Source organism: Arachis hypogaea, chromosome 2 (assembly GCF_003086295.3).
Source record: "Arachis hypogaea cultivar Tifrunner chromosome 2, arahy.Tifrunner.gnm2.J5K5, whole genome shotgun sequence".
In the NCBI taxonomy this organism is placed as follows: Eukaryota; Viridiplantae; Streptophyta; class Magnoliopsida; order Fabales; family Fabaceae; genus Arachis; species Arachis hypogaea.
In genome coordinates, this window is record NC_092037.1 from 95,613,304 (window position 1) to 95,639,260 (window position 25,957).

General features: G+C 35.6%; 2 protein-coding genes across 2 annotated transcripts; one reads left to right on the forward strand and one right to left on the reverse strand.

The window, feature by feature from the left end:
* Positions 1 to 234: 234 nt before the first annotated feature.
* Positions 235 to 4,132, reverse strand: LOC112753084 (putative disease resistance RPP13-like protein 1). The gene is made up of 2 exons (XM_025801589.3): positions 1,293 to 4,132; positions 235 to 677 (listed from the first exon to the last, which is right to left on the reverse strand). Exon 1 carries the CDS (start codon positions 3,857 to 3,859, stop codon positions 1,331 to 1,333), a length of 2,529 nt encoding a protein of 842 aa, XP_025657374.1. The 5' UTR covers positions 3,860 to 4,132; the 3' UTR covers positions 235 to 677; positions 1,293 to 1,330.
* Positions 4,133 to 15,766: 11,634 nt separating this feature from the next.
* On the forward strand, positions 15,767 to 17,761 carry LOC112728741 (uncharacterized). Its single transcript, XM_025779023.3, has one exon. It carries the CDS (start codon positions 15,767 to 15,769, stop codon positions 17,759 to 17,761), a length of 1,995 nt encoding a protein of 664 aa, XP_025634808.3.
* Positions 17,762 to 25,957: the final 8,196 nt, after the last annotated feature.

The following is a 25,957-nucleotide window of genomic DNA, read 5'->3' on the forward strand; positions in this document are numbered from 1 at the left end:
TATTAAAAAAAATAAATAACATATATATATATATATATATATATATATATATATATATATATATATATATATATATATATATATAATCGTAGAGCGGTGGTGTTTTTAGCATTGTGATTTAAGTGGTATTTTTCAACATGTACATACTTGATAATTTTTTTTGGTGTGAATAACACAAGTTTTAAATTTTTTTTAAATAAATATAAATCTGACGGTCAGATTTGTGGTTTATAATTTTTTTTAACAAAACTGACCCATTAATTTATTTATTCCTTAAAAAAAATCTTCGGTCTACACAAATCTACACAAATCTAAGACTCAAATTTTTCTATTATCTTAGATTGGATCCTAAGTTTTGTTTTAACAAAACAAAACTGAGCCTCCAATTTGTGAATTTTAACTAAAAAAAAAATTAATCTCCATATCCGTAAAAAACACACAAATTTTTTATAATCGAGCATAACACATTTTAAACTTTCATAACTAAAAAAAATTAGCCGTTCTGAGGAGCCATAACTTATTATTACACCATAAAATCTAAACTCAAATGTTTGCCAGAGACATGCAATCTTCAACTTCTTAAGTACCCTTTGGATATAGAGCAGAAATATTTAACACACACAGCTCAGCAATATTTGGCAGAGACTGCCCAGTGGAACATTAAAATGGACCTTCATCTACAGGTGAGAGGGAAACAAAAAAAATTATTCAGCAATAAGGATGATCTCTTAAACTAGTAGGAGAGAATATTATACAAAATTAATAACTCATATACGAGTAATACGACACAAACTATAGATATGAAAGCACGTATTAACTATTAAGAACCAGTTTTCTAACAAACTGAAAACTAAAGAAAATTAACCATATCACTAAAAATAACTAGTTTTGACGTTGAGTCGTTGACCGCGTATTAATGATTATCCAAAAGAACAAATGTAATTGGATAACACAGCATCAAAATTTAAACTCCTAAAAACATACCAAAATAACAACTTCAATAATATTACAACATTAGTGCTGATTCTATCTACGGTTGACTGAAACACAGAGAACAGAAGATTGCTTCAAGAACATTATAAACTGAATGCTGAAATTTATGGCATATCATTAACTAGTGCACATTAAACTGCCGCCCATATCCCTAAGTTGTAAAATAATCATAACCGAAGCTATGAAATCACAGTTGCATGGTATGCAGAGTCCAGATATTTGACAAAGAAATATAGCTAGCTAACAAAAAATATTAACTCTAACAATGTTTACTATAGGACAGTTGAAGAATAGCTTACATTAATCTGCTTTGTTTCTTGAGATCCATATTCTTCATCTATTCTTGCTTCTCTGTGTTTCCTGGTAACAAAGGACATCCTCTAATAACAGGTTTCAGATTTTCCTTCTTCTTTATGTAGTCAGGAAGTGCTCTTAACTCTTTACAGTTTAGAACTGACAAAGAAGACAATAGAGGCATAACCTTCTCATCATCTCCACCATTACCATTGATTCCATTCCACTCTTCCCAGTAACCCAACTTTACGAAGTGAAGCTTTTGCAATCTGGGAAATGCAATCATAGACGAGGAACCTTCATTGCCAGCATCCTCATGATTTAGTCCTATTCCCAGAAATTCAAAACCTACCATCTTCACATTGGGCATATTCTTGATCTCGAGTGATTCAAGGCATGGCAGTTTCCCAAGAGGGGGCAAAACATTGCATTCACTACAGTTAATAAGCACTAGATGTTTTAGTTCATTCAATTCAATCATCCAGTTGGGGAATGATCTTCCTCCGTAGTAAAATACTCCAAGGAATTGCAGTTGAGGAGGTGCTTCTAAATTATCCAATAGGATTTGATCCTTGTCCTTGGATCCTGCGTTAGAAAACCACAATTCCAAGCCAAGCAAATCTTTCTTGTTCTTTAGACCTGCTCTTGTAGCTTCAGAAATTTCACTTTCACCGCTCAATCCATCTATGGTAATACACCCTTGGATATTGTTTAGATTTTCCAAATCTCCAAGGCTGCATTCTTTGCTGCTAGCACTGCCACTGGTCCCGAAGAATCGATTTAAGGTTCTCAGCAAGGTTAAGCTTGCAATCCCTTTTGGTAGGTAGCTAAGGCTTGTTGTCCAGAGAATCTCAAGATGTCTCAACTTGATTAATTTTCCTATACTTTTTGGTAGTTTTCGAAGACTATCACATCCATTGAGATTCAAAGTTTGCAAATTAAGCAAATTACATATTGATTGAGGCAGCTTCTTCAACTCATGATTGAAAGATAAATTAAGGTACCTTAGATGAAGCAATGCAGCTGCCTTCAGTGGAAGTTCTTTTATTGAACAAGATCTCATATCTAACGCTCTGAGCCTCTTCATACGGAAAAGTAGGCTGGAAAGATTGGATGGATCTATGTAGGAAGAATCAGACAAAATGATAAGAGTACGTAGTTTCTCTGCATTGGCAATTGACTCCGGTAAAGTTTGATCTACAAGACTCAGGGTACAATGACGTCGAAGACGGGGATCTGTTTCAACACGTTTTTCTTTGGGAACTTCCATCTCTACTCCACCCTCAAGAAACATTATGTGGCATTCACTCTCTGCAAGAGTTTGGACAAAGTCACTGACTCCACCGTCCAATTTGCACTTGAAGCTGCCATCGTCATCCTGTTTAAACTCACTGAATACAGAATGATGTCGCAATTGTTGAACATATTCCCTGCCTTCTTTTTCCATTTTGTCGTCTTCATCAGATGAAATATAACCCTGCGCCATCCAGAGTTTGATAAGTTTGTCCACATCTATGGAGTGATTCTTAGGGATGATGGAACAATACAACAAGCATTGTCTCAGAGCAGGAGGCATTACAGAATAGATCGGCATCCATTCCACTGTATAGGCACCAACAGAATTCCCAATAAGTTCCATCTCCTCATTCTCGTTTCCAATGTCTTGGCCACCTTGTACAAAATGTTTGAAAAGTGACAAAGAATCTTCATCTGAGAGAGGATTCAAAGACACGATGTTGGTTGGTGCGGATTCTGCTGCTTCTGCCACTTTCTTCGACCGTGTGGTTATCAATATTCTACTTCCTTTGGCACAGTGACTGAACAATCTCTTTAGGTGCAACCATTCGTTTCGATCCACACTCCAGACGTCGTCCAGAACAAAAAGGCATCTCAATTGGGTAGTGATTCGACGAATTTCAAGTTCTAATACTTCCATTTCATCGATGAGCACTTCATTACCAAAAAAACATATAATATCCGCAGCAATTCGTTTCACATTGAATTGTTGATTGACAGATATCCATACCGCGACACGATAATGAGTTCTCACTTTGTTGAACACAAATTTAGCCAACGTAGTTTTTCCTATTCCTCCCACTCCAACAATGGATATGCATTGAATACCATCTCCTTCATCATCTTCCACGTTGATTAATTTAGAAATTAAAGTTCTAGTAGTTTCGTTATCAAAAGTTGGGGATGGAATAGTACGTACTAGACTCGTGGTCGGTACGAGTAACTCTGAGCTTCGACGAAGCCTCAACTGGCCAAATTGTTGAATTAAAGCATCAAATTCATGAATGATGTTTTTCATCTTGCGGCGTGTAAGACGGAGGCCTAGAAACCGAACTTTCTTTGCTCGCTGAATTTGTAGTTCTTCGGATACATCCAACATGTCGTAGCATAGATCTTTGATTCCTTGAAACCACTTCTTCACAGCTGGATTATCTAAGTGTCGTGTCTCTGCATCCTCTATGAAATCCAGGATCGACCACGTTCTCCTATCCACCACCACCATGTTCTCCAAAAGCTTTGCCCCCGCCATGATCACTGTATCCCCGTTGTTCGCCATAGCACAACACAGACCCGAAACTCCTAGCTAAGTCTCTGAGTCTTTTGGATCAGATGGCACACGAAAGCGTCGAGATGATGGAATCTTTGACCTTGCAGGATGTGCATGTTTCCGGTGGCATGTTCTACTGGAAGAGTGAGAGAAGGAGAGGATGATAGAGGAGGGCGTGGCGGCGGTAAAGGTATCGGTGATGGAGGAAGAGGACAGTGGTACAAGAAGAGTTAAGAGTAAAGAGACGGGCTAGAATTAGAACATAATTGATAATGATCATTTAATAACATATTAGGAATAAAAATATTATAAATATATTTTTTTTATTAAAGATACGAAAATTCGAACTTGTACCGCTCAAGTGAGTATGAGAAGACGATACTATTTAAGTTATAATTTATTAAAAAAATATTATAAATAATTTAAATAATTTATATATAAATATATTAATAATAAATTTTTAGAGTTAATTTTAATATATAAATAATATTTTTTATTTTTATAAATTAATAATTAAATAATAATTTAATTAAATCATTTAATTATTTTTAACTGTGACTTTCATAATTATATATTTAAACTTGAATTTTTACCTTTTAATAAATACACAGACACACAGTAGACATAATGTTAATGTTACTGCCTTAAGCGGATAGGTAACCGACACCTTGGTAATTTTGTGCGGCTAACATTTAAAAAAGGAGCGGCATATTCTATTGGAAAAGTCTATGGTATATATGGTCATATGGACCACACCTATAGACATTATGTATTGAAAATCTTTGATTGACATGTAGCGTGTTATTATTGGCATGGCAACAGTTGCAGGATTGCACTTGCAGCAATAAAAGTGCGGGTCCCTCAGTTGAAGAGAATAATTAAACAAAAATATATTAATGACATTAAATCTTTATTATTTTATAATAGAGATCTATTGCACATATAAATTTTTTTGGTATATAAATTTATACAAGTTGATCCAAATCCAACAAAAACGACATCCATTTTAAATTGCGTGTAAACATGCGCTTTCCTAACTCTTAAATAATGCAAACGATTCTTTTCTTTCAATCAAAACTGCAACGCTCAAAATTTAAATTAGAATCAAAATCTCTCAAAAATCTCTGAAAATCGTCGCGAAAAGTGAAATAAGAAGATGAAGAAAAAGCAATAGAAGATGAGGAGCAGGAAGAGGAAGAGGAAGAGTTTTGAATTATACAGAACTTATCAGCACACATACACCGAAAATTTTTAAACAATACACTCAAATATCTTCGTGTTACACCCAAATATCTTCGTGTTATACTCAAATTTACTGCAAATACGGAAAAATATTTCCTGTAATGCTGTATTTTTTCCTTCTTTTTCCTTATTTCTTTCTTTCTTTTAGTTGAATGAATATAAGTTCATCATCTTCCAAGTAATTTTGTAGCATTATGTATTTTTTCTTCTTCTTTATTTGATATTTTTGTTTTTATTATTGTTAAGAGAGTAAAACAAGAAGAAACTTGAGAGTTGAGAAGGTAAAATAAGAAAATAGTGATGATGATAAAAAAAAAAGAAGAAGAAGCAGCAGAAGATAAGGGGAAGAAAGAGGAAGAGTTTTGAATTATGCAGAACTTATCAGTATAAATACATAGAAAATTCTTAAACAATACACTCAAATATCTTCGTATTACACCTAAATTTGCTACAAGTACAGAAAAATGTTTTCTTTAATACTGCATTTTTTTCTTCTTTTTTTTTTCCTTATTTCTTTCTTTCTTTTAGTTGAATGAATGTAAGTTCATCCTCTTTCAAATAATTTTGTACCATTATACGTTTCTTCTTCTTCTTTGTTTGATTTTTTTGTTTTTATTCTTGTTAAGAGAGTAAACAAGAAGAAACTTGAGAAGATAAAATAAGAAAAAAATATGAATAAGAAAAAAAATGATGATGATGAAAAGAAGAAGAAAAAGCAGTAGAAGATGAGGAGCAGGGAAAATAAGAGTTTTGAATTATGTAGAACTTATCAGCACACATACATCGAAATTTTTAAACAATACACTCAAATATCTTCGTGTTACACCGAAATTTGCTACAAATACAGAAAAATATTTTCTTTAATACAGAACTTTTACATTACATTCAATTCAAACAATCAATGATGAACAATAATTTTCACAAACAAAAATAACATTATTCACCTACAGAATCATAAACTACTAACGAAAACATTAAGTAGAATCAAATCACACCTCAGCCACTTGATTGGATTCAAACAATAATCAATTTCGTTCTGCTTCAATTGACAATCTAAACTTGAATTATTCATTATCTTTAACAACGAGATAACTGTTCAAAACTGATTTTAGAGCTTGATATCAAAAACGTAGAGAACGAACAAAGAGAAATATAGAGATGGAAGAGAACGTAGATCGAAAACATTGAGAAAATTTGAAAGTAGAAACGAAATCCTTTCGAAAAAGGCAGTTATATATTCGTGCGTTGATTGAAAAGTTAGTTAGATTAAGAAATGCATGAAGCAAATTCCTTAACAAATCATAAGTGATTGAATTCTAATTCCTTGGTAATTCAATCTCTCTTAACTTGATCAATTGCCAATGCCTTGATCTAATTGCTCATGAGAAAAGATGAAGCATATTCTTTGATTTAGAACGACACAATTTCATGAATCTAGATTTTGGTTGATTAAATGTCACATATCAAATCCAAATCTAAAATTCATAAGAATTGGGAAAAAAAGATCTTCAAGCTAAGCTCCTATGATCCCTTTTCCAAGTTTTCACAGGATTCAAGTTAGATTCAAGTTCTTTTCCAAGTTATTTGAATATTTGAAATGAAGAACGAAGGTTCTTTCTAAAGAAGCAATTGAAATATGAATTGAAGATGAAGAGTAAATCACATTTGATCCATTGAAAACAATAAAAGTCATTTCCCGAATGAAAGCGAAGTTAACTACTCATAGATTACAGAAAAAGAATGAAAAAGATAAATGGAAGAAGTGAAAAGAAGTCCCCATTACAAGTGTTTCCTAGGAGTTTATATACTACTAAAAAACTCAAATTCAAACTCAAATGTAAATCAAATTATATCAAAATTACATTTCTAGCTCACTAATCACACTCTTGTTTGCAATTGGAATGATGTTGAGTGGCGTGCCATGCAAATACCACTTTGGTGGCACGCCCATGGTGAAGAAGAATTGAATGTCCTCTGTACTGATGGCCCAGTGTGCTACTTCCATAGCCACGCCCAATTAGAGAAGATTATGGCACCAAGGCGTGTGGTTGTAGTCATGTTGTTCCACAAGCCATAGTGCACGCTATAATGAAGCAGGTTGCCTTCTGGGAAGTTGGCCTAGCGTGCCACTTCCCATGCCACATTGAGGTAGATTGAGGCTCGAAGGCTTGTGGTTCTGGCTACGCCAGCCATACGCCAGTGACACACCAAGATTGAGGAGGATTGTGGACTTGAGGGCGTGTGGTTCTGGGCATGCTAGCCACACGCCAGTTGCATGCTAATGATGAAGAGGATTGTGGCTTGAGGGCGTATGGTTATAGGCATGCCAACCACACACAAATTACATGCCAATGATGAAGAAAATTTGTTCTCTGGGAAGTTGGTCCAGCGTGCCACTTCCCAGACACGCCAGTCACACATTAGGTTGGAGATGATTGTGGGCTCGAAGGCGTGTGTCTCTTGACACGCCAGCCACACGCCAGTTTGAGAAGCCTTTGGACACCTTCTAGGAAGTTGGCCCAGTGCGCTACTTCCCAAGCACGCTCATGACACGCCAAGGTTGGTGGATAAAAAGGTTCGAAGGTGTGTGGTTTTGGACACGCCAACCACACTTTCTTTGCGTGCCACGCCACGCACACTTGCTCCCCACTTGTTTTACACGCCACACACACTTGCTCCCCACTTGTGTCACGACCCAAAATGAGTCATGACCGGAGCTTAGAAAAATCCTGTAGCAAGCCTAATATACTCAAATATAAGTTGAATAAGCAAGTTACAAATATTTTACTAGTTTTAAAATAAATAGTTATATATTTTTGACAAAAAATTTTAAAATAACTAAGAATGGTTGGATCCTGCCTGTGACATATGGAGTATATACTTCTAGGAATTTGACAAAGAATAGGTACTCACTGCAAACCGTTACTCTTGAATAGAAAGTCTGACATAGTTAAATATTTGTTCCTGAAAAATATTTTAGAAAAATGGGGTGAGTTTTACAACTCAGTGACTAGGCAATACATCTATAATCGACATGAGACTATACAAACATTATCATCAAAGTAATTTTTAATTAGAAAATGATATTTGATAATAATAATAAGTGAATCAATAAGGGAGTTCTCATATAGAACTCAAATCAAAAGTCCACACTTGGGCGGCTCCACCTCTATGGGTAGCCCTTTCCTCTAGTGTGTCCATACGAAATAACAGATCCAACGTGTGGCCTACACATTAGGCTAGCAATGCCCCTGCTAGCTGAGGTCTGAGTCAGATGCATCTAGGTTAATGTCATAACCGCCGTTAATTACGGTTTTCTAATATGAGCCTCCCAAACCAATTCAAAACATATAATTTCAAATACAAAAAATCTTTGATCTTTCAAATATATAAGGTAATGAATCAAATCAAATCAGATAATACTTTCTCATCCAAATCATATTCAATCATATTTTCTCAATCTTAAGGCGTTTCAAACATATTTCACAATTTCAAAATAAGTGAGTACAATAAAATCAAATGCCTTAAAATAATATAAAACTTCTTCAAACATACATATAGTCTCATAAAAATGTATAGTCTCATGTGCATATTAAAAGGAGCTTAACAAAGATAAGTATTTAGTTCTAATAAATCAATTAGTAAAACCAATTTAAAATCTTTTGATACTAATCTATGTAAGTATAACTAAGTTCAAAGCACCATGTATCAAAATAATTATAGACGTAAAGCCAAACAATTATAAATGTAAAGCCTACTCACAATGTGGTCCCAAGGGATCGAAAATACCAAATCCGGAGTGCCAAATTCAAGGTGAGAAGGATTGAAGTAGAATAAAATGAATGAGCGCAAAATTTGGATCGGAGTAGTGACAAGATGGAGCTGGCGATAGTGCTGGGAATCTAAAACAGGCAAAACTAAAATCGAACTAAAACAAGGACAAGACAGATTAAATGGTAACATAATAGGGCATGAAAGCTAGAGCAGAATCAAGAAAAAAGGCTGGACTGGGATAATGACAGGAATGGTTCAGCTCCAGCAGCACCAACAACTCCGGCGGCAAGGACAATGGCTTGGTTCAGGTACATCCGAACAGTGACAGGAACAACGCAGCAGCAGACGGTCCCTCCTCCTTGGCGTTTCTCTCTCTCCGGGAACTCCTCTCTCTTCGAAGCTCCAAATCTGCAACTACGACAATGACGGCGAGGTTGGCTTCGACGGCAGCGGCTAGGCATTTCTTGGTGGCAGAGGCACGACAGCCATGGCAGTAGCAGCAGCGGAGTTCCAACGGCGGCATAACCTCCCTGCGATCCCTTCTCTCTCCACGTGCGTTCTGTTTCTCTCCCGGCAATGGCGACAGATCTGGCGGCGTGAAACGGAGGCACGAATGGCGGCGATGGTGGCTGGGCTTGCCGGCGACGACCCTTCCCGCGGCGGCTTTGGGTAGAACGGTGCGTCTTCCCTCTATTCACAAACCTCCATGGATGGCGACGATGAAGACCTCGACGGTGATGACGTTGACGCAGGCTCCACGGGACGGTGACGCCTCCTTCTCCTCACGCGGCTCTCTCTCCCTCGGTTCTGGCCTTCCTCGCGACGACACGACGGCGGCGACGGTGGCAGTGATGCCCACCGGTGCCACCTCCCTTCCTTCCTCTTCTCTTCCCTCTCCATTTCTCCCCTATTCCTCTTTTCCCTTTCTGTTCTTTTGTTCTGCTGTTGGGTAAGGGGTAAGGACGGCTAGGGTTTTGGTGAGTGTATGTGAGGGAATGTGTTGTGTCATAATTAGGGTTAGGGTTTTGGTTTGGAATTAACTAAGAAAAATAAGTATCTCACTTCCCGGCAAAACATAAGGCCAAAGTACTCAAAGTAGTGTTCCTAATAGATTTATAAATTCTTCAATATCAAGCAATATAAATAAAGAATTATTCATTTCTCACAAGAATTAACTAAGAAAAATAACTAAGGAAATTAAGCTAATGATGCTATGCATCAGGTATAATCATCTACAATTAGTTGAGGTTCAGAAACTATGATGGGAGGTGGGAGCAGTGTTGCGAGCAGTTCGATTCAGTCCCCTTTTAATGGATATTGGTCAAGGACAGCTAACCATGGGAGGACATCGTAGGTGCCAGAATGGTGTGGTTGTAGCTGTCGTATAGTTTTGGTGATGGTCTGGGACGGATTCGAATCCAAACAAATTATTTTTTAGTTGTCCCAACTATAATGTGAGTTAATCTGTTAGTGTTGTGTTAGAGTGTTAGTTCTTTTCTATTTCTGCAGCATTTATAATTTTTTTGTTTGTTTCAGACCAATGAAAAGAGGTGGTGTGAGTTATTTGTGTGGATAGATAGTAGACAAGATAAAGCAGTTGAAAAACCATAGCTTGTTAGTCAAACTGATGAACTGACGCTGAACTTTGCCTAGAGAATAGAAAAGTTGGAAGATGATGTTAGGAGTCAAAAAATGATTCTTCATTTATTAGTGTTGGTTCTGCTTGTAATTATAGTGTTCTTTATAGTAATGTTATGTGAAATTTGAATGTACTACGTGATTATATATGTAATAAATGATATTTGTGAATGAAAAAATATAAAGTTATTACAATATTCTGTACAAGAGTATATGAAATGTATGCAAAGTGTATGTCCTGTAATAGTGTCAGATTCATGAATTTTCAGGATTCAAGCAATTAGTGTAAAGTTGAAAACAATAAATAACCGTAAGGAGTCATATTTATATAATTATGAAGGTTCAAATTACCAAACATAATGTAAAAAGAGAGCAATGCTCTATTGTTTTCACACATTTATATGGCTATACCAAAATAACAATTTTTTAGATTGCACATCTTAAATCAAACAGTGCCTAATTTTTTTTTCACAAAAAAAATCCTATATACATTGATCCAACGTCTTTAATTCTTATTTCTTAGAACCTTGAATCTTGGAATAGGGACAAATTTCATAAAGTTGGCAAGCCTAATTGTTATTCCTGAACTAGCACTCTGCATTGAATTCAATGGGACAGAGGTTGGTAGTGAAAAAGATCTTCTTCTTGGAGGTAACTTTCGAGACCTTGATGGTATAGTAACCTACAAGACAATAAAGGTCTTTATAAGTGAATGAGCACTTACAATAATATCATCAACCCAAATATTTACTCATCTGCTATAAATCATCTGGCTTAGAGCTAGTAGACTGTGATAGATCAATCTCCACATGTTGGACCTTAGGAGATGATGCAGCAATAGGTGGAGCATTATCAACATTATCAGCATTATTAATAGGTGAAACATTATCAGCATTATTAATAGGTGGAGCATTATTAGTCAGCATTATCAGGTGGAGCATTATCAGGGGCACCTTCATTGCCTTGCTTGGTCTTAGCAGCAGTAGCTGCAACAACTAGGGATGTTCATGGGCCAGGCTGGGCCATGCTTAATTAAACCTGGACCTGACCCTAAAAGGCCACCGGGTCTATTTTGACCCGATCCAAAAGTGACCTGAAACAAATCAGGTTAAACCGGATAGATCTTATGTAAAATTAGTATATACAAATTTGTAAATTTTACATGTTAAACTAACAAAATTTTATTTTCAAAAATTAAATTTAACAAATGTTATATCATATTTATATCAAAATAAATTATTTTAAAATAAAAATAGTAGTGTATGACATAAAAAATATTGATTGAAGTATAAAAGTATAATATGACAAAACTAATTTTACTCTAAAATATATATTTTTATTGTAAAAGAATAAATTCCGGTCGAGCCGGTGACCCGAACCCTACTCGAAAATAACATAGGGTAGCAATTGCAAGCCCAAACTTGGCAAAATATGCCTCGAATCTGGGTCGGATTTCGGTTCGGGCCGGATCTTGAACACCTCTAGCAGTATTAGCCACCCTTTTATGCTTGCAACCTCACCTTGTGTGTCCTTTATCATCACAAAAGCTACATGTGAATGACCTAAGTTGCTTTTCTTATGTATGTTGTCTCCACATATGGCATCAACGCTAGGGGCAGCTTTGGATTTTTTAGATCCTCCACCTTTTTCATCTGCATCTATTATTCTTCTCTTCATTTGGAACTTTCCTAGTTTTCTCTTAATTTTAGGTGCATGAAGTCTGTTATATTCATCAGCTTTCTTCCACAACCGTTGGATGAGAATTGGGTTGATATGATGATTGTAGGTTTCCTTGTATGCCTCCATTGTTAGCCATTTATGGCAAAAATTTCTCCGGTGGCTTGTTGACCCTTGACAAAGCAGCGTGGGCATTTACCAAATTACATATTTAGTGGCATTTTTGTAGGTTGAAACTATGAAAACAAAAATTTTAACATTTCTTAATGCTGACAACAAAAATGAGACAAAAATATTTTAATGTTTTCGCTGCTTCAAATTGTGAAAATGGAAAGCATGTTCACCAACCTTGCCAGTGAAAAATGATACAACATTTTTTTGCAAACATCGATTGCAAAAATGAAGTGACATGTTCGACTTCCTGGACTGCGAAAATGTGTCAGTTTAGTTATTCGATTTTTGCATGCAGTACTTGCGTAAATGAAAACAGAATGTTGCCTGCAAGTATGATAAGCCATTTGCAACAAATGTCACCACCTCTCATTCTCACATTTCTCACAAAATGACTATTAAACGTAAGTAATTGTTGTTATTGTTGTTATTGTCTGTCTGTATGTAACAATTAGATATAACGATGAAATGCAATTATCCGATTATAATGCATACTTGGAGGTTGCAATCATTGATTTAGCTTAAAAGTTTTATTCTAGTGAATATGGGTTAATCATGATTCATGAATGAGGCACATAAGAAAAGTTAGGTATTGGTTTCTATTTTTGACTAAATGATGACGAGCATATTTGTGCTATGATTGATTGTCATGGAAAGATTGTAGCACAAAAAGCCAACAAGTAATGGAGCATTATATTGAGTTTGTAGACATTGACAGTACTTCTTTATCTTCTTGTTCATGTGAATTGGATTCTGGGACGAGATCAAGGCACAATCGAAGAACCGATATCAGTGGTTCGAGGGTTGCATCTTATGTACCAGAAAGTGTTTGGTTTTCGAAAGAGTCAAAAGACGAATATGAAATAGGTTTAAACTAGTTCTAATAGTGATAGTGACAAGGAAATAGTGTTCGTTCTAAAAAACCAACTTTTCTACGTCCATAATCATAGTTTTTCCTGCTGCCACCGCCTCCTCTTTCTAGTCGTTCGCAAGTTTTAAGTCATTATTCTTTATTGGACCTTGATACCAAGAAGGTTGATCCGATTTCTTTTGGTCCCTTTGGCCCTTATGACTACAATACAAAGAGAGTATGAAGTTGCAAGTTGGGTATAGATTTTACAATGAGGAGTTCGTGTACCTAACCATCAAGCCTTGCCGTCGTTTCTTCTCCCTTCCTATCTGAAACAACATGGCACTGCTCCTTAACTTCTTTGGTTCATTTTTACCTCGGTCTCCTTCATCGAAGATGGCATCCCATCTTCAAGATCAGACAACTTTGGTAGCAAGATTCTTCAAATAAGTTTAATAAAGCTTCTTAGTGAGATGAGATTCTGACAATTACATGAATGTGATTCTTCTGAATTTAGTAAATAGATTTTCAACTCATTTTTTATTCATTATTTACTTTAATTTCAAAGCCCAGCTGCTTGATGAAGAGAATTGTCGTCGGTCTAGAATTTCTTCAAATAAATGAATCCTCGTTGCAAGTACAGTTCTAAACCAACAAACAATCCTCCCAATAAAAATTATTGGTTTTGTCACAAGTACAAACCCCAATGAAAATTAACCGAAGTATTTAGACTCCGAATCGTCTCACAAGAAATTGCAATGAAGTGTTCAATTATTGGCTATGAAGGAACAAGGGGGTTTGGTTTATAAAAAGGGAAGGAAATAAATGACAAGAAAAGTGAATGACAAGAATTAATAAAGAAATGGAAAAAGAACTTTTGACTAAGACATGGGAAATTGAGATCATCATCCTTGTCAACAAACTAATTGTTGATAATTATGAGGTACCAACCCATTAAGTCTATTTATAAAAGCCTTAAGTACGTAATATCTACTCCTAAACTTGAAGCACGTCAAATAGGTTTGATCACATCAACCCATAAGTCCCAACCTATCTATTAATTAGATTAGTAGTGGGTTAGTGTCAATGGGTATCAAATTGATCACCTAGGATTCTCAAATCACCAATTCAATAAAACCCAATGACTCAAGGTCACTCAATTCCCTTAGCCTAGACCAAGAGTCAAGAAAACTACTCAAAAGCTAGTGAAAATATTTTATCAAATATTTAGAATGCAATAAAAGTAAACATCATCAAATGTAAGAATTAACAAGATCCATGACTATCACAAGCAAGAAATCAACAATAAACAGAACAATTAACCATAAGAGCATAAAAGAAACCTCAATTGCATTAAAGGAAACCAAATCCAAATCCAAATCCAACAAGAGTTCATAAACATAAAAGAGGCATAAAAGTAAAATTAACATCACAACTAAGAGAATGAAGGTGTAGGAACAAGAAATTGTAGAGGAAATAAGATGAAATCAAGAAATTGAATCTAGATCTAAGAGAAATTACCCTAATCCTAACCTAATTCTAGAGAGAAGAGGGAGCTTCTCTCTCTAGAAACTAACTAAAGGCTCATCATGACTAACTAAGTGCTTCCCCTTTGCTCAATCTTCAATTCTGCATCAAATACCCTCAGAAACAAGTTGGATTTGGGCCTGGGCAGCTCAGAAATCGTCCCAGTGATTTCACTTTAAGTGGGTCACGTGCCGAATGTCACGCGTGCGCGTCGATGGCAAAAACCCCTACTCACGCGTACGCGTGGGTGACGCGTACGCGTAACTTGAAGAATCTCTAATGCACGCGTACACGTGCATGACGCGTGCGCGTGGCCCTCAATTCTCCAAAAGCTCATTTCTTCATGAATTCTCCCTTTTGCATGCTTCTCTCTCTATTTCTTCCATCCAATACTTGACTAACGAACCTGAAATCACTCAACAAATACATCAAGGCATCGAATGGAATTAAAGTGAATTAAAATCACAAATTTAAGGGCCTAAAAAACATATTTTTACACTTAAGCACAATTTAAGGAAGAATTACAAAATTATGCTATTTCATTAAATAAATATGAAAAAAAGGTGATAAAATTCTCCAAAATAAGCTCAAGACAAACTACAAAATTGAGGTTTATCACTGCTTTATTTTTTTAGACAGGCACTATGCTTTTAATATTTATATTTTTTTTGTTTTAGACTTCAGCCCAATATCTAATATCTGAAATAAAAAAAATCTAAAATTTATAAAAGAATAGTTAACTTGATTAATAAGTTTTAAATTCAAATGATTCATATAAAATATAATAAATGAAGAATTAAAATTTGATGAATTAGCAAAGAGTGTTTAAGTGTTTTAGGATGACCCTTGTACTTACCTATTTTTAGTTTGATTTAGCATGTAGTTTTTAGAAAGCCACCGTTTTAAAAGCCAGGTTTGATAAGCTTTACCAAACCAAATGAGTCTTTTCAGCAGTGCTGCACCATAAAGACCGTCACAGATGAGCTTGGAGAGGTTCATGTTCTCACTTAAAGTGTAATTTAATTAAGAAGAGTAACATGGAGATCTTCCCAGCACACGTGCGACATGTGTGGAACGAATGGGAGCTCCGGACACTGGTTTTGATAAGCCTGACATGGCAAGTTATCCTCGTCATATGTGGCTCTTGGAGGAAGCATGCCAGTGGCGGCTTCATCAGCTTCGTCGTTTGGGTAACATATCTTTCAGCAGATTGGTTAGCCACAGTCTCGCTGGGCACGCTTGCCAACGACCAGGGAGACGCAGGCAAACAAGATAGGAATCACGCGTTGCAGGCCCTTTGGGCTCCTTTCCTCCTCTTGCATCTCGGCGGCCCTGACACAATCACTGCTTATGCCTTAGAAGACAACACCTTATGGCTAAGGCATTTGCTCGGTCTACTTGTCCAAGTTTCCGTCGCCTTTTACATCTACTTAAGATCTTGGAGCAGCAGCGCTTTGACTTTTATAGCCATACCGGTGTTTGTTTCCGGGATCATAAAGTATGCAGAGCGCACTTGGGTTCTGAGGTCAGCTAGCCCGGACCAACTTGAAGATTCTCTGCTTTCCGCTCCGGCCATTCAAGCCCCCAAACTGAACATTTCTTATGGCGATCTTGAGATTGAGTATGTTGACAAAGGATACTACTTGCTTCCTGTTCTCAAGCGTCTATACGCGAATCTAAGCCTTACATACTCAGAGGGTCAACGAGCTTTCAGATCGGTGATGGGAAAGGAAGAAAAGGACGGCCAACAACACAGTAATTATGCTTTTAAATTGGTTGAAGTTCAATTGGGATTTTTGTATGACTTGCTTTATACAAAAGCGACTTCAATTTATTCTCTGCCTGGACTCATTCTTCGACTCATTAGTGTTCTCTCCATAGTGTCTGCACTAGCTTCATGCGTTGTCCTCGTTGACTCTCACAACTACTCAAGGGTTGACATCTATATAACATATTGTCTATTTATCGGTGCCATTTCACTTGAGCTTTATGCACTTGTGTCGCTTGTTTTCTCTGACTGGACATTGCGTTGGCTAATCAAGAAACAGAGTTCACTGCAGAATTTCATAAGCTGGGTTTTGTATCATTTTCAGAAAAGGTGGTCAGGGAAGTTAGCTCAACACAACTTGTTGAACTTTTGCATGAAGAAGAGGGTGATAAGTTGCATTGGAAGTGATTTTCTTTTCAGAAGCTATTTTGTGCTGGAATTGTACCGGCAAAGGGCATGGGAAGACGCAGATGCTGATCTTAAACAGTTGATCTTTCAAAATCTCGTAGAAAAGCAAAAGGAATACGACAGAGAGGGATTTGATTACAACTTTCTCAAGGAATTGCTTTCTTATAAAGGTTACAATGCTTTGCTTAAGAACAAATGCAAAGAGATTGGCTGGAGCGTTGAGGTTGAATTTGACCACAGTGTACTTATTTGGCATATTGCAACTAACATATGCTATCATTCTATGCCAGACAAGTACAAGGACCACAAGCGCGAAGCCGAAGCGAGTAAAAAGATATCCAATTATATGTTGTATCTTCTACTCATGCGTCCAGTGATGCTGCCTAAATGGATTGATAGGATTACACATGTTCGAAATACCTTCCGGGAAGCCATAAGGATATTGCAGCGGAAGCATCCATCCGTGAAAGATGCTGCAAGCGCTTCAAGAGTGCTGATTCAGATGCACACACAGAGTCACCAGCCGCTTGAACAACTTAGTAAGGAAAAGAGGGGCAAGTCTTTGTTACACGAAGGATGTCGACTTGCTTCACAGATAGAAGATCTTGGATGTTCCTGGGAGATGATTTGTGAGGTGTGGATAGAGATGCTTGCTTATGCTGCAAGTCAATGTGACTGGACGGCGCACGCTCAGCAACTTCGAAGAGGAGGAGAGTTTCTCACTCATGTTTGTCTTCTCATGGCGGACCTTGGTTTAAATGAACAATTTGATATTGGGCGGAAGGGAGTCACCGTTGAAAGCCAAAATGATGGATGGGGATGCGTAAGAAGTAAATTTCTCGGTTCTTACTTCTAAGTGATGTAACAAACTCTGATGTTCTGTTTTCTAGTTAACTTGTTCTTATATTCTATCTTTGAGCAACCAATGTTTAGTTAGTTATGCATTTTGCATTAAAAGAAGAATGCCGAACTATTTATAGTTGATTCTTTTTTAATGAAATAAGTAAAAGAAAATAGTTCATCTAGATCATGATTTTTCTTATCCCATATTCTGAACATCATCCAATGGCATCTCATAATAATACAGGTTCTTTCACATCACTGCAAAATTAAGCAAATTACTTATTGCAAATTAATTTTCTTATACTTTTTAGCAGTTTCTGAATGGTATCACATCCATTAAGATTAAAAGTTTGCCAATTAAGCAAATTAGTTATTGCAGAAGGCAACTTCTTTAACTCATAATTGAAAGACAGGTTAAGGTACCTTAGATGTAGCAATTCAGCTTCTTTCAATGGAAGCTCTTTTATTGCGCAAGAGCTCAAATCCAACGCCCTGATCCTCTTCATTCGACATAGAAGGTGTTGGATTTTTTCTCTTCTTTGTGAGACCCAAGCCCAACATTTTGGGGGTACATTCTTGCACCCTAGTGTCATAACCCTAATTCAGTTTTTTGAGGTTTTTTTGAGAGAGAGAGAATAGCCACCAAGTGAGAGAGAAGAGGGAAAAACAGAATTCCCGTTTTGTCCAAAGCAATAAATTTCAAATGGCAGTTTCTCAGTTGTTCACCGTTGGATCGGCTTGAAATTTAAACTGCGTGTTCTTATCATCTTGTTCTTCATTCTGATCGGTGGAGATGTTGATTGGAGATTTGCAGTGAGAGAAATTGGCTTCAACATCAGCTCTGTTTTTTGGGTATATTTCATCTTCTTGCCTATTATTTGTGAGCTTTGGTGCATTGATGTTTTGGCTGGTTATATGCACGTTTTTGTGTTTTGTTTGAGACTCTCTTGTACCTCATTTAATTATAGTGGAGTTATTTCATTGGTCTGGACGACCCGTGGTTTTTACCTCTCATGTTGAGGGGTTTTCCACGTTAAAATCTTGGTGTGTTCTTATTATTGCTTTACTTGCTATATTTGCTTGTTATAGTTGCTGCCATATTGTGTTGTGAGTGCTTCCATATTGTTCTTGTGTTGGACATTTGTGTCGTTTCCACTAATAGACTTTTTCAGAAGGCCGGTAAGATTTGTTGGAGCTGAGTCGGAAGACTCGGACAAAATCATTAGAGGGTGTAGTTTCTCTGCATTGGCAATTGAATCTTGAAAAGAGGTCTGATCTTCAAGACACAGGCTACGTTGACGATAAGGAGGAGGCTTTGCCACAACACGATTTTCTACAAATTGATGGTGAAAAAGGAACATGTGGAGGACGAGGAGGATGAGGAGAAACAGAGTAATTATGCTTTTAAATTGGTTGAGGTTCAGTTGGGTTTTCTGTATGACTTGCTTTACACAAAAGCAACTACAATTTACACTCTACCGGGTCTCATTTTCCGATTCATTAGTGTTCTATCCACACTGTCTGCTCTAGCTTCATGTGTTGTCTTCCTTAATGTTCATGAGCATGAGTACTCGGGTTGACATTTCTATAACATATTGTTTATTTATTGGGGCTATTTTACTTGAGCTTTATGCACTTGTGTCCCTTCTTTTCTCTGATTGGACTTTGAATTGGCTAGTCAACAAGCAAAGTTCACTGCAGAATTTCATATGCCGGGCTTTGTCTCGTTGTCAGAAAAGGTGGTCAGGAGAGTTAGCTCAACACAACTTGTTGAATTTTTGCATGAAGAAGAGGGTAACAAGATGTCTCGGAAATGATTTTCTTTTCAGAAGCTATTTTCTGATGGAATTATACTGGGAAAGGACATGGGAAGATGTAGATACTGATCTCAAACAGTTTATCTTTATACAGCTCAAAAGAAATCAAAGGGAGTACTGTATACATAAATTTGTACAATAAACTTCTTTTGAATTTCAATTATAAAATAAACAGACCAAAAATGATGTGAAAATCTTACACCGCCAAAAATACAGGTTTTTGATAAATACTTCACATTTAACATATCAAATATGAGAATGATGTTACTTTTTACTAAGAATCCTAAAAATGTTAGGATATTCTCCAGAATCAAATGCAAACACAGAAATTTAAGGTAATGTTCAATGTACAACTAACCATAAGAAGATAGATAAACAGATTTGAATATGTTACTTTTTTTTTCCTCTATCTTTACAATTGTGATAAGATAAAGAGAATAAATAAGAAAGTGTTCACAATTAAGTAGTCCGGTCGGGCCGTTTAAAATATTTTACTCATCTTTAACAACCCATTTGCCGGCAAGTTTGCTGGACAGAAAATTGCAGTAATGTTTTTAAATGAAAGTAGCATTTCTTTTTCTTCTTCAACAACCCACTTAAAAAGTAAGGAAGATATAAAATTTTGTTAGGAATCAAAAGTATTCGATATAAAATTTTTAAAAACCAATTTATATTTTTATTCTAAATAAAAATTCAAAACTTACTAATTTATTGGTTAATTTTCTAAAAAACGTTACGCTTAATTGTTTATATTTATTTTGGGAAAATGTATTTTTTTATTTTGTCCTTTGCACGAAGGTTATTATTTTTTATATATATTTTCGAACACGTTTTTTTAGACTTCATTTCATTATGTGAATTAAAGAAGGTTATTTTTTTTGTATATATACTTTAAAATAGGGTCTTTTTTCTTTTTAAGATTTCATTTCATTTTGTTCTTTCCAAGAAGGTCATCATTTTTTATATATATTTTTGAACTTGGTCTATTTTTAGACTTTCATTTCATTTTGTGAAAGGTGGTCATCCTTTTTTATATAGAAACATGGTCTTTTTTAAGATTTCATTTCATTTTGTCCTTTTCAAGAAGGTCATCATTTTATATATATATATATATATATAGATATTTTGGAGCACGGTCTTTTTTTAAGATTTCATTTCATTTTGTCCTTTTTATGAAAGTCATTATTTTAGAACATAGTCTTTTTTTTGACGATTTCATTTTGTCATTTTCCCGAAGATCATCATTTTTTATATGGGTTAATACTCAAATCCGTCCCCGAAAGATAACGCGATTTTCATTTTCGTCCCCGAATGATTTTTTTAATCAAATTAGTCCCTGAAAGTTAAAAAATAAGTCAAATTAGTCCTTCTGTCAGATGGGCGATGACGTAGTACGTTAAGTACCACGTGACATGATGACGTGGCACGCCACGTCGCAGGTCAACGCTACGGTCAACACCACGTGGCATGTCAGCGATACGTGGCACGCCACGTGGCAGGTCAGTGACACATGGCATACCCGTGACATGCCACGTGTCACTTGACATGTACAAAAGATTTTTATAGTCAAAATAGTTCTTGAAAGTCCAGACGAAGTCATTTTCATCCTTCAAATTTTAAAAATTAGTCAAACTAGTTTTTATATATTTTTTTTATTTTTTTCATAATATTAAATTTGAAATATTTTTTGATACTACTAATTTTAATAGAAATGTAATTGACAAACAAAACATTAGTAATTGTATCTTTTCTTCTTAAAATTTTTTTCAATAAAAGTATCTCTCTCCTTTAATTCTTCTCAAAATATCTCTTATTCTTTTCTATTCTAAAACATTTTTTTTACATACATTTTGCTGAAGTATATATATATATATATATATACTCAAAATTGAAATGTATGTATTTACTAACCTAAACAAAATTATATGTTCGAAATCAAAATTTATGTATGTTAAGCTAAACAAAGTTATACCACTATTTTTTTTTACTACATCTTTTTTTTGTCCATTACGGTATTACTTACGTATAGAATGTAATGATAGTAATACTTAGAGTCAAAATTTGTGGATCTTCTTGAATTTTGACTATAAGTATCACTACTGTAAGACCCAAGACTTTTGAAAAGTCCTATTTTGAACTAATCTCAAATCATATATTTATTTATATTTTTAATTTCATAAATTATCTTATTGAAAGTAATTAAAGGTAGTTTTGATTAATTAGATTTGAAATAAATTAGGATTTTCATCTAAACTCTATAATTATGTGATAATTTTATTGAAAAAATTTTTTAAGAAGAAAATATACAATTACTAATGTTTTGTTTGTTAATTACATTTCTACTAAAATTAGTAGTATCAAAAAATATTTCAAATTTAATATTATGAAGAAAAAATAAAAAAAATTATATAAGGACTAGTTTGACTAATTTTTAAAATTTGAGGGATGAAAATGACTTACATTTGGACTTTCAAAAACTATTTTGACTATAAAAATCTTTTGTACATGTCAAGTGACACGTGACATGTCACGGGTATGTATGCCATGTGTCACTGACCTGCCACGTGGCGTGCCACGTATCGCTGACCTGCCACGTGGTGTTGACCGTAGCGTTGACCTGCCACGTGGTGTGCCACGTCATCATGCCACGTGGCACTTAACGTACCACGTCATCGCCCATCTGACCGAAGGATTAATTTAACTTATTTTTTAACTTTCAGAGACTAATTTGATTAAAAAAATCATTCGAAGACGAAAATGAAGATCGCGTAATCTTTTGGGGACGAATTTGAGTATTAACCATTTTTTATATATATATTTTGGAACACGGTCCTTTTTTAAGATTTCTTCCCATCTTGCCTCCCTGATTTCTTGGGTCACATATAAGATATTCCATTAAAAAAATTGAAACAAAAGTATTCCAATAAACATATACCATTAAGATTATTGACCGATAAATATAAATTAAAGGTCTATATTAAGAGAGAAATTTTAAAATAGATTTACAAATGGGAAGATCATGTATAAAGCACAAGTTACAAGTTAAATGTCAAAACAATTTTAGAAGAATATAATATAAATTAAAGAACATCAAAATTAGACACCTATATATTATAAAAAGAACTATATAATTAGATGATGGATAAAAATAGATTATATATATATATATATTTCAAGTGAAATATTAATATTTTATTAATAAGAGCTTGATTAAAAATAATTATTAGAATAAGAATTATTTAGTAACAAAACAACATTTTAAATAACTAATATCTGCATTAAAAATATTAATTATTATGGTATAAAATTATTTATAAATAAATAAATAAATAATAAATGATAAGTATTATACAAGGATAAAACATTATCTTAATTTGATATTACTTTAAAATTTTAAAAAAGATATTTAAGAATTTTACAAAAATACAACATATTATGGACATATTTATCTTACTAGAAATGACTTTGTAGTTGTTCTTGTAAGGATACTCTGTTCGATCTGTACATCGGCTCTCCATTGACCTTGCTATGCCTAATAGCTTTGGCCGAATCGATAATATCCTCGTGAACCTGGACCTGAGCATGGTACCTGAAAAAAGGATTCCGACGCCCAAGTCAGTAGAGAAATAAACTAAATAAAGGGTCTATATGATTGCAGATATAGTTCCGAAGTATATTGTTTTTGGGACGAAGTATTTTTTCTTGTGTCTTCTGTCATTGATGGCTCGGCCCGTTTTATAGATCGGTTTGTAGCTCAAAAGTCAGTTCCTTCCGAGATTTTGGTGACTGATCTCCTTCCGAGATTGTGGTGACTGATCTCTATCTGAGATTGTGGGGAATGTTCTGTTGGGATGGAGCCGTTACGTCGAGGTATGACTCGGTTTTATCCGAGATCTTAGAGGTACAGTACACAGCCCTCAAGCTTGACTTGGTGTAGTTGCAGCAAGTTAAGCTTTTTGTTGGAGTTATACCTCGGCGCTTTGAGGTAAAATACTGGAGCCCCCAAGCTCAACGCGCGTTTCAAGCTTGGGCTAAAAATAAGTGGGTAAAAAATAAAATTAAAAATATTTTTCGAAAAATGTTTTTACTTTGTAAACTAGGCTACAATAAATTTCACAATTAGCTATGATGGAACCGGACCGTTTTGCATTTGGGCGCGTAATTGTTGCTGTTTCAACTCCCCACCAAAATAGTGGGTTGTAATTAAACTTGTGCCATTTACGAAACACGACTTCAGTTTGCAAAAAGTTTGATAAGTGAGAAGACATGTCTTCCAGAGGTTAGTCTTCTCATCTTGTTTCTGTCTTTTCATCTCCTTAGTGTTCTTTCCAATTTTTTCCCTCTGTCATTATCTGAAAAAATGGTTAATGAGAAAGAGAAAGAAAAAGTGAAAGTTGTCGAAGTAAATAAGGAGAACCCCTATCATTGGGTTCATGATGATGTGAAAACTCGTGCTTCGTCATATTGTGATCAGGAGTCGCTTCATGTTTTAGAGGCCCCAAGGTTTGTTAGGGGTGGTTCTGGTGTTCGTATTGAGTTTCTCCCCTGTTCTAGTGAGGAGAGGGTTTGTGAGAGGAGGGGAGGATTGGGATTATTTTTATATGTATGTTCCTTGTTTGACTGAGCTGCATGTAAGGTTTCCATTTTCAGATTTTGAGTGTAAAGTTTTGACTCAGTTGAACTGTGCTTCGTCAAAGTTGCACCCAAATTCATGGCCATTTTTGCATGCGTTTGAGGTTCTGATGAGTTTTCTGAAGTCTCCCCCTTTGCGGAATGTTTTCATTTCTTTGTTTCAGTCTAAGGGGTTCGTAAAGGGCTGTGAGTTTTTCTAAGTAGCTTCCCTGGTCGCTCTCTTTTTTTGTTGTATAAATCTTCTTTTAAAAATTTTAAGTCGATGTTTGTGAAGGTTCGATCTTTGGAATATGTATATCCCTTTTATTTGGATGACGGGATGATAGAAAAATTTTCTTTGTATTGGTGTTCGGAACCCTTGCAAATCCTTGAGGCTAGTGAAAGAAGTGAGGAAGAGGACTGTTTGTTAGAGTTTTTAATTGAAAACTTTGCTGCTGGGGAATGTTTGTCTATTCCCAATTTATTGAAATGTGAAGAGGAAAATGACATTGAAGGGCTGGAATTGTATATAGGTAATTTTGATTTTACGCGTCTTGATCTTGTTTAGTTGCGTATTTTTTGACTTTGTATTTTTTATGGTGGTAGGTAGTAGGGTGCCGAATCTGAATGCTGCTAAATTTCAAGCATATTTGAAGAAGAAAGGTGAGAAAGATGGTAGTGTTTCTGGGATTGTGAAGGAAACAAATGGGGATGCCACGTTTTCTGCTGCTCAGGCCCCTCCTTCTCCAAAAAGGAGGAAGACTGAGTTGGAGAAGTCTTTGGAAGTCATCTCTGAAGGTGATCAGAGTGCTGTTGTGAAGTCTGTTTTTGAAAGGCAGCGAAGATTGCATGGCTTTATTCCTGGGGCGAACTTGCATTCTTTATGGAGCGACCAATTTCCAATTTCCGAGCTTGCAGATCGTGTTTTCCAGTATCCTGGAGATATGGGTCTCACACGTCGAACGGGGATCGAGGGGATGGGAAAATTCATTCACGTAGGATTTTTGTTTTGATTGTTTTCTTTTTTCATCTTTGTATAGTGTTTTGATTGGTTACGTTATTGTATTTGCAGATTGTTGCTTCTTGTCTATTGTGTGTTGGACAAACCACTGAGTTGTTGGGTTCAGAGCAGCAGGTGGTGGTTGAGAAAGTGTTGATGACATGTCATCATGTCATATTTTTCTATGCTTTTTTTTATTTTTTTTATAGGTTTTATGCACTTTCTTGAGCCATAAGCAAGCCATTTGGGTAGAATTTCATGTTTCCTTTGATTCAATCAACCATGGATGAATTGATGCATTTTCATGAGTTTTTATGCCATAATTGCTTAAATTTCAAGAAGAAGAAGAACTCTCATGATTATAGAATATATTTGATGTATTTGGTTGATTGATGATAGGTGAAAAGAGCTAGGAAGAAGGTTAGAGAAAGAAGAAAGGGCAAGAAGCAAGAGAGAACAAAAAGCTTGAGCAAAAGCTTGCCTCAAACTTTAGCTCAAACTTTTGGAAGAGTTGAATTCACCATGGATGAGGCAAAAGCTTGCGCCAACGTTTGCCTCAAGCTTTTTGGCAAACGTTGGTGCCACACACCAACACCCAGGAGGCCAAAAAGCTTGCGCCAACGTTTGCCTCAAACTTTAGGTCAAACGTTGGCTTGCAGCCTGAAAGGGTATACTTCCAACAAGAATAACTTGAGCTACAGAGCTCCAAATGAGGTGATTCAAAAAGCAATGGAAATTAGAAATCAAGAACTTTCCAAGCATATATGGCACTGCATGGTGG

Bases quoted from the DNA above. Each gene is read 5' to 3' on its own strand.
- LOC112753084 (XM_025801589.3), bottom strand. From the start codon at position 3,859: ATGGCGAACAACGGGGATACAGTGATCATGGCGGGGGCAAAGCTTTTG.
- LOC112728741 (XM_025779023.3), top strand. From the start codon at position 15,767: ATGGAGATCTTCCCAGCACACGTGCGACATGTGTGGAACGAATGGGAG.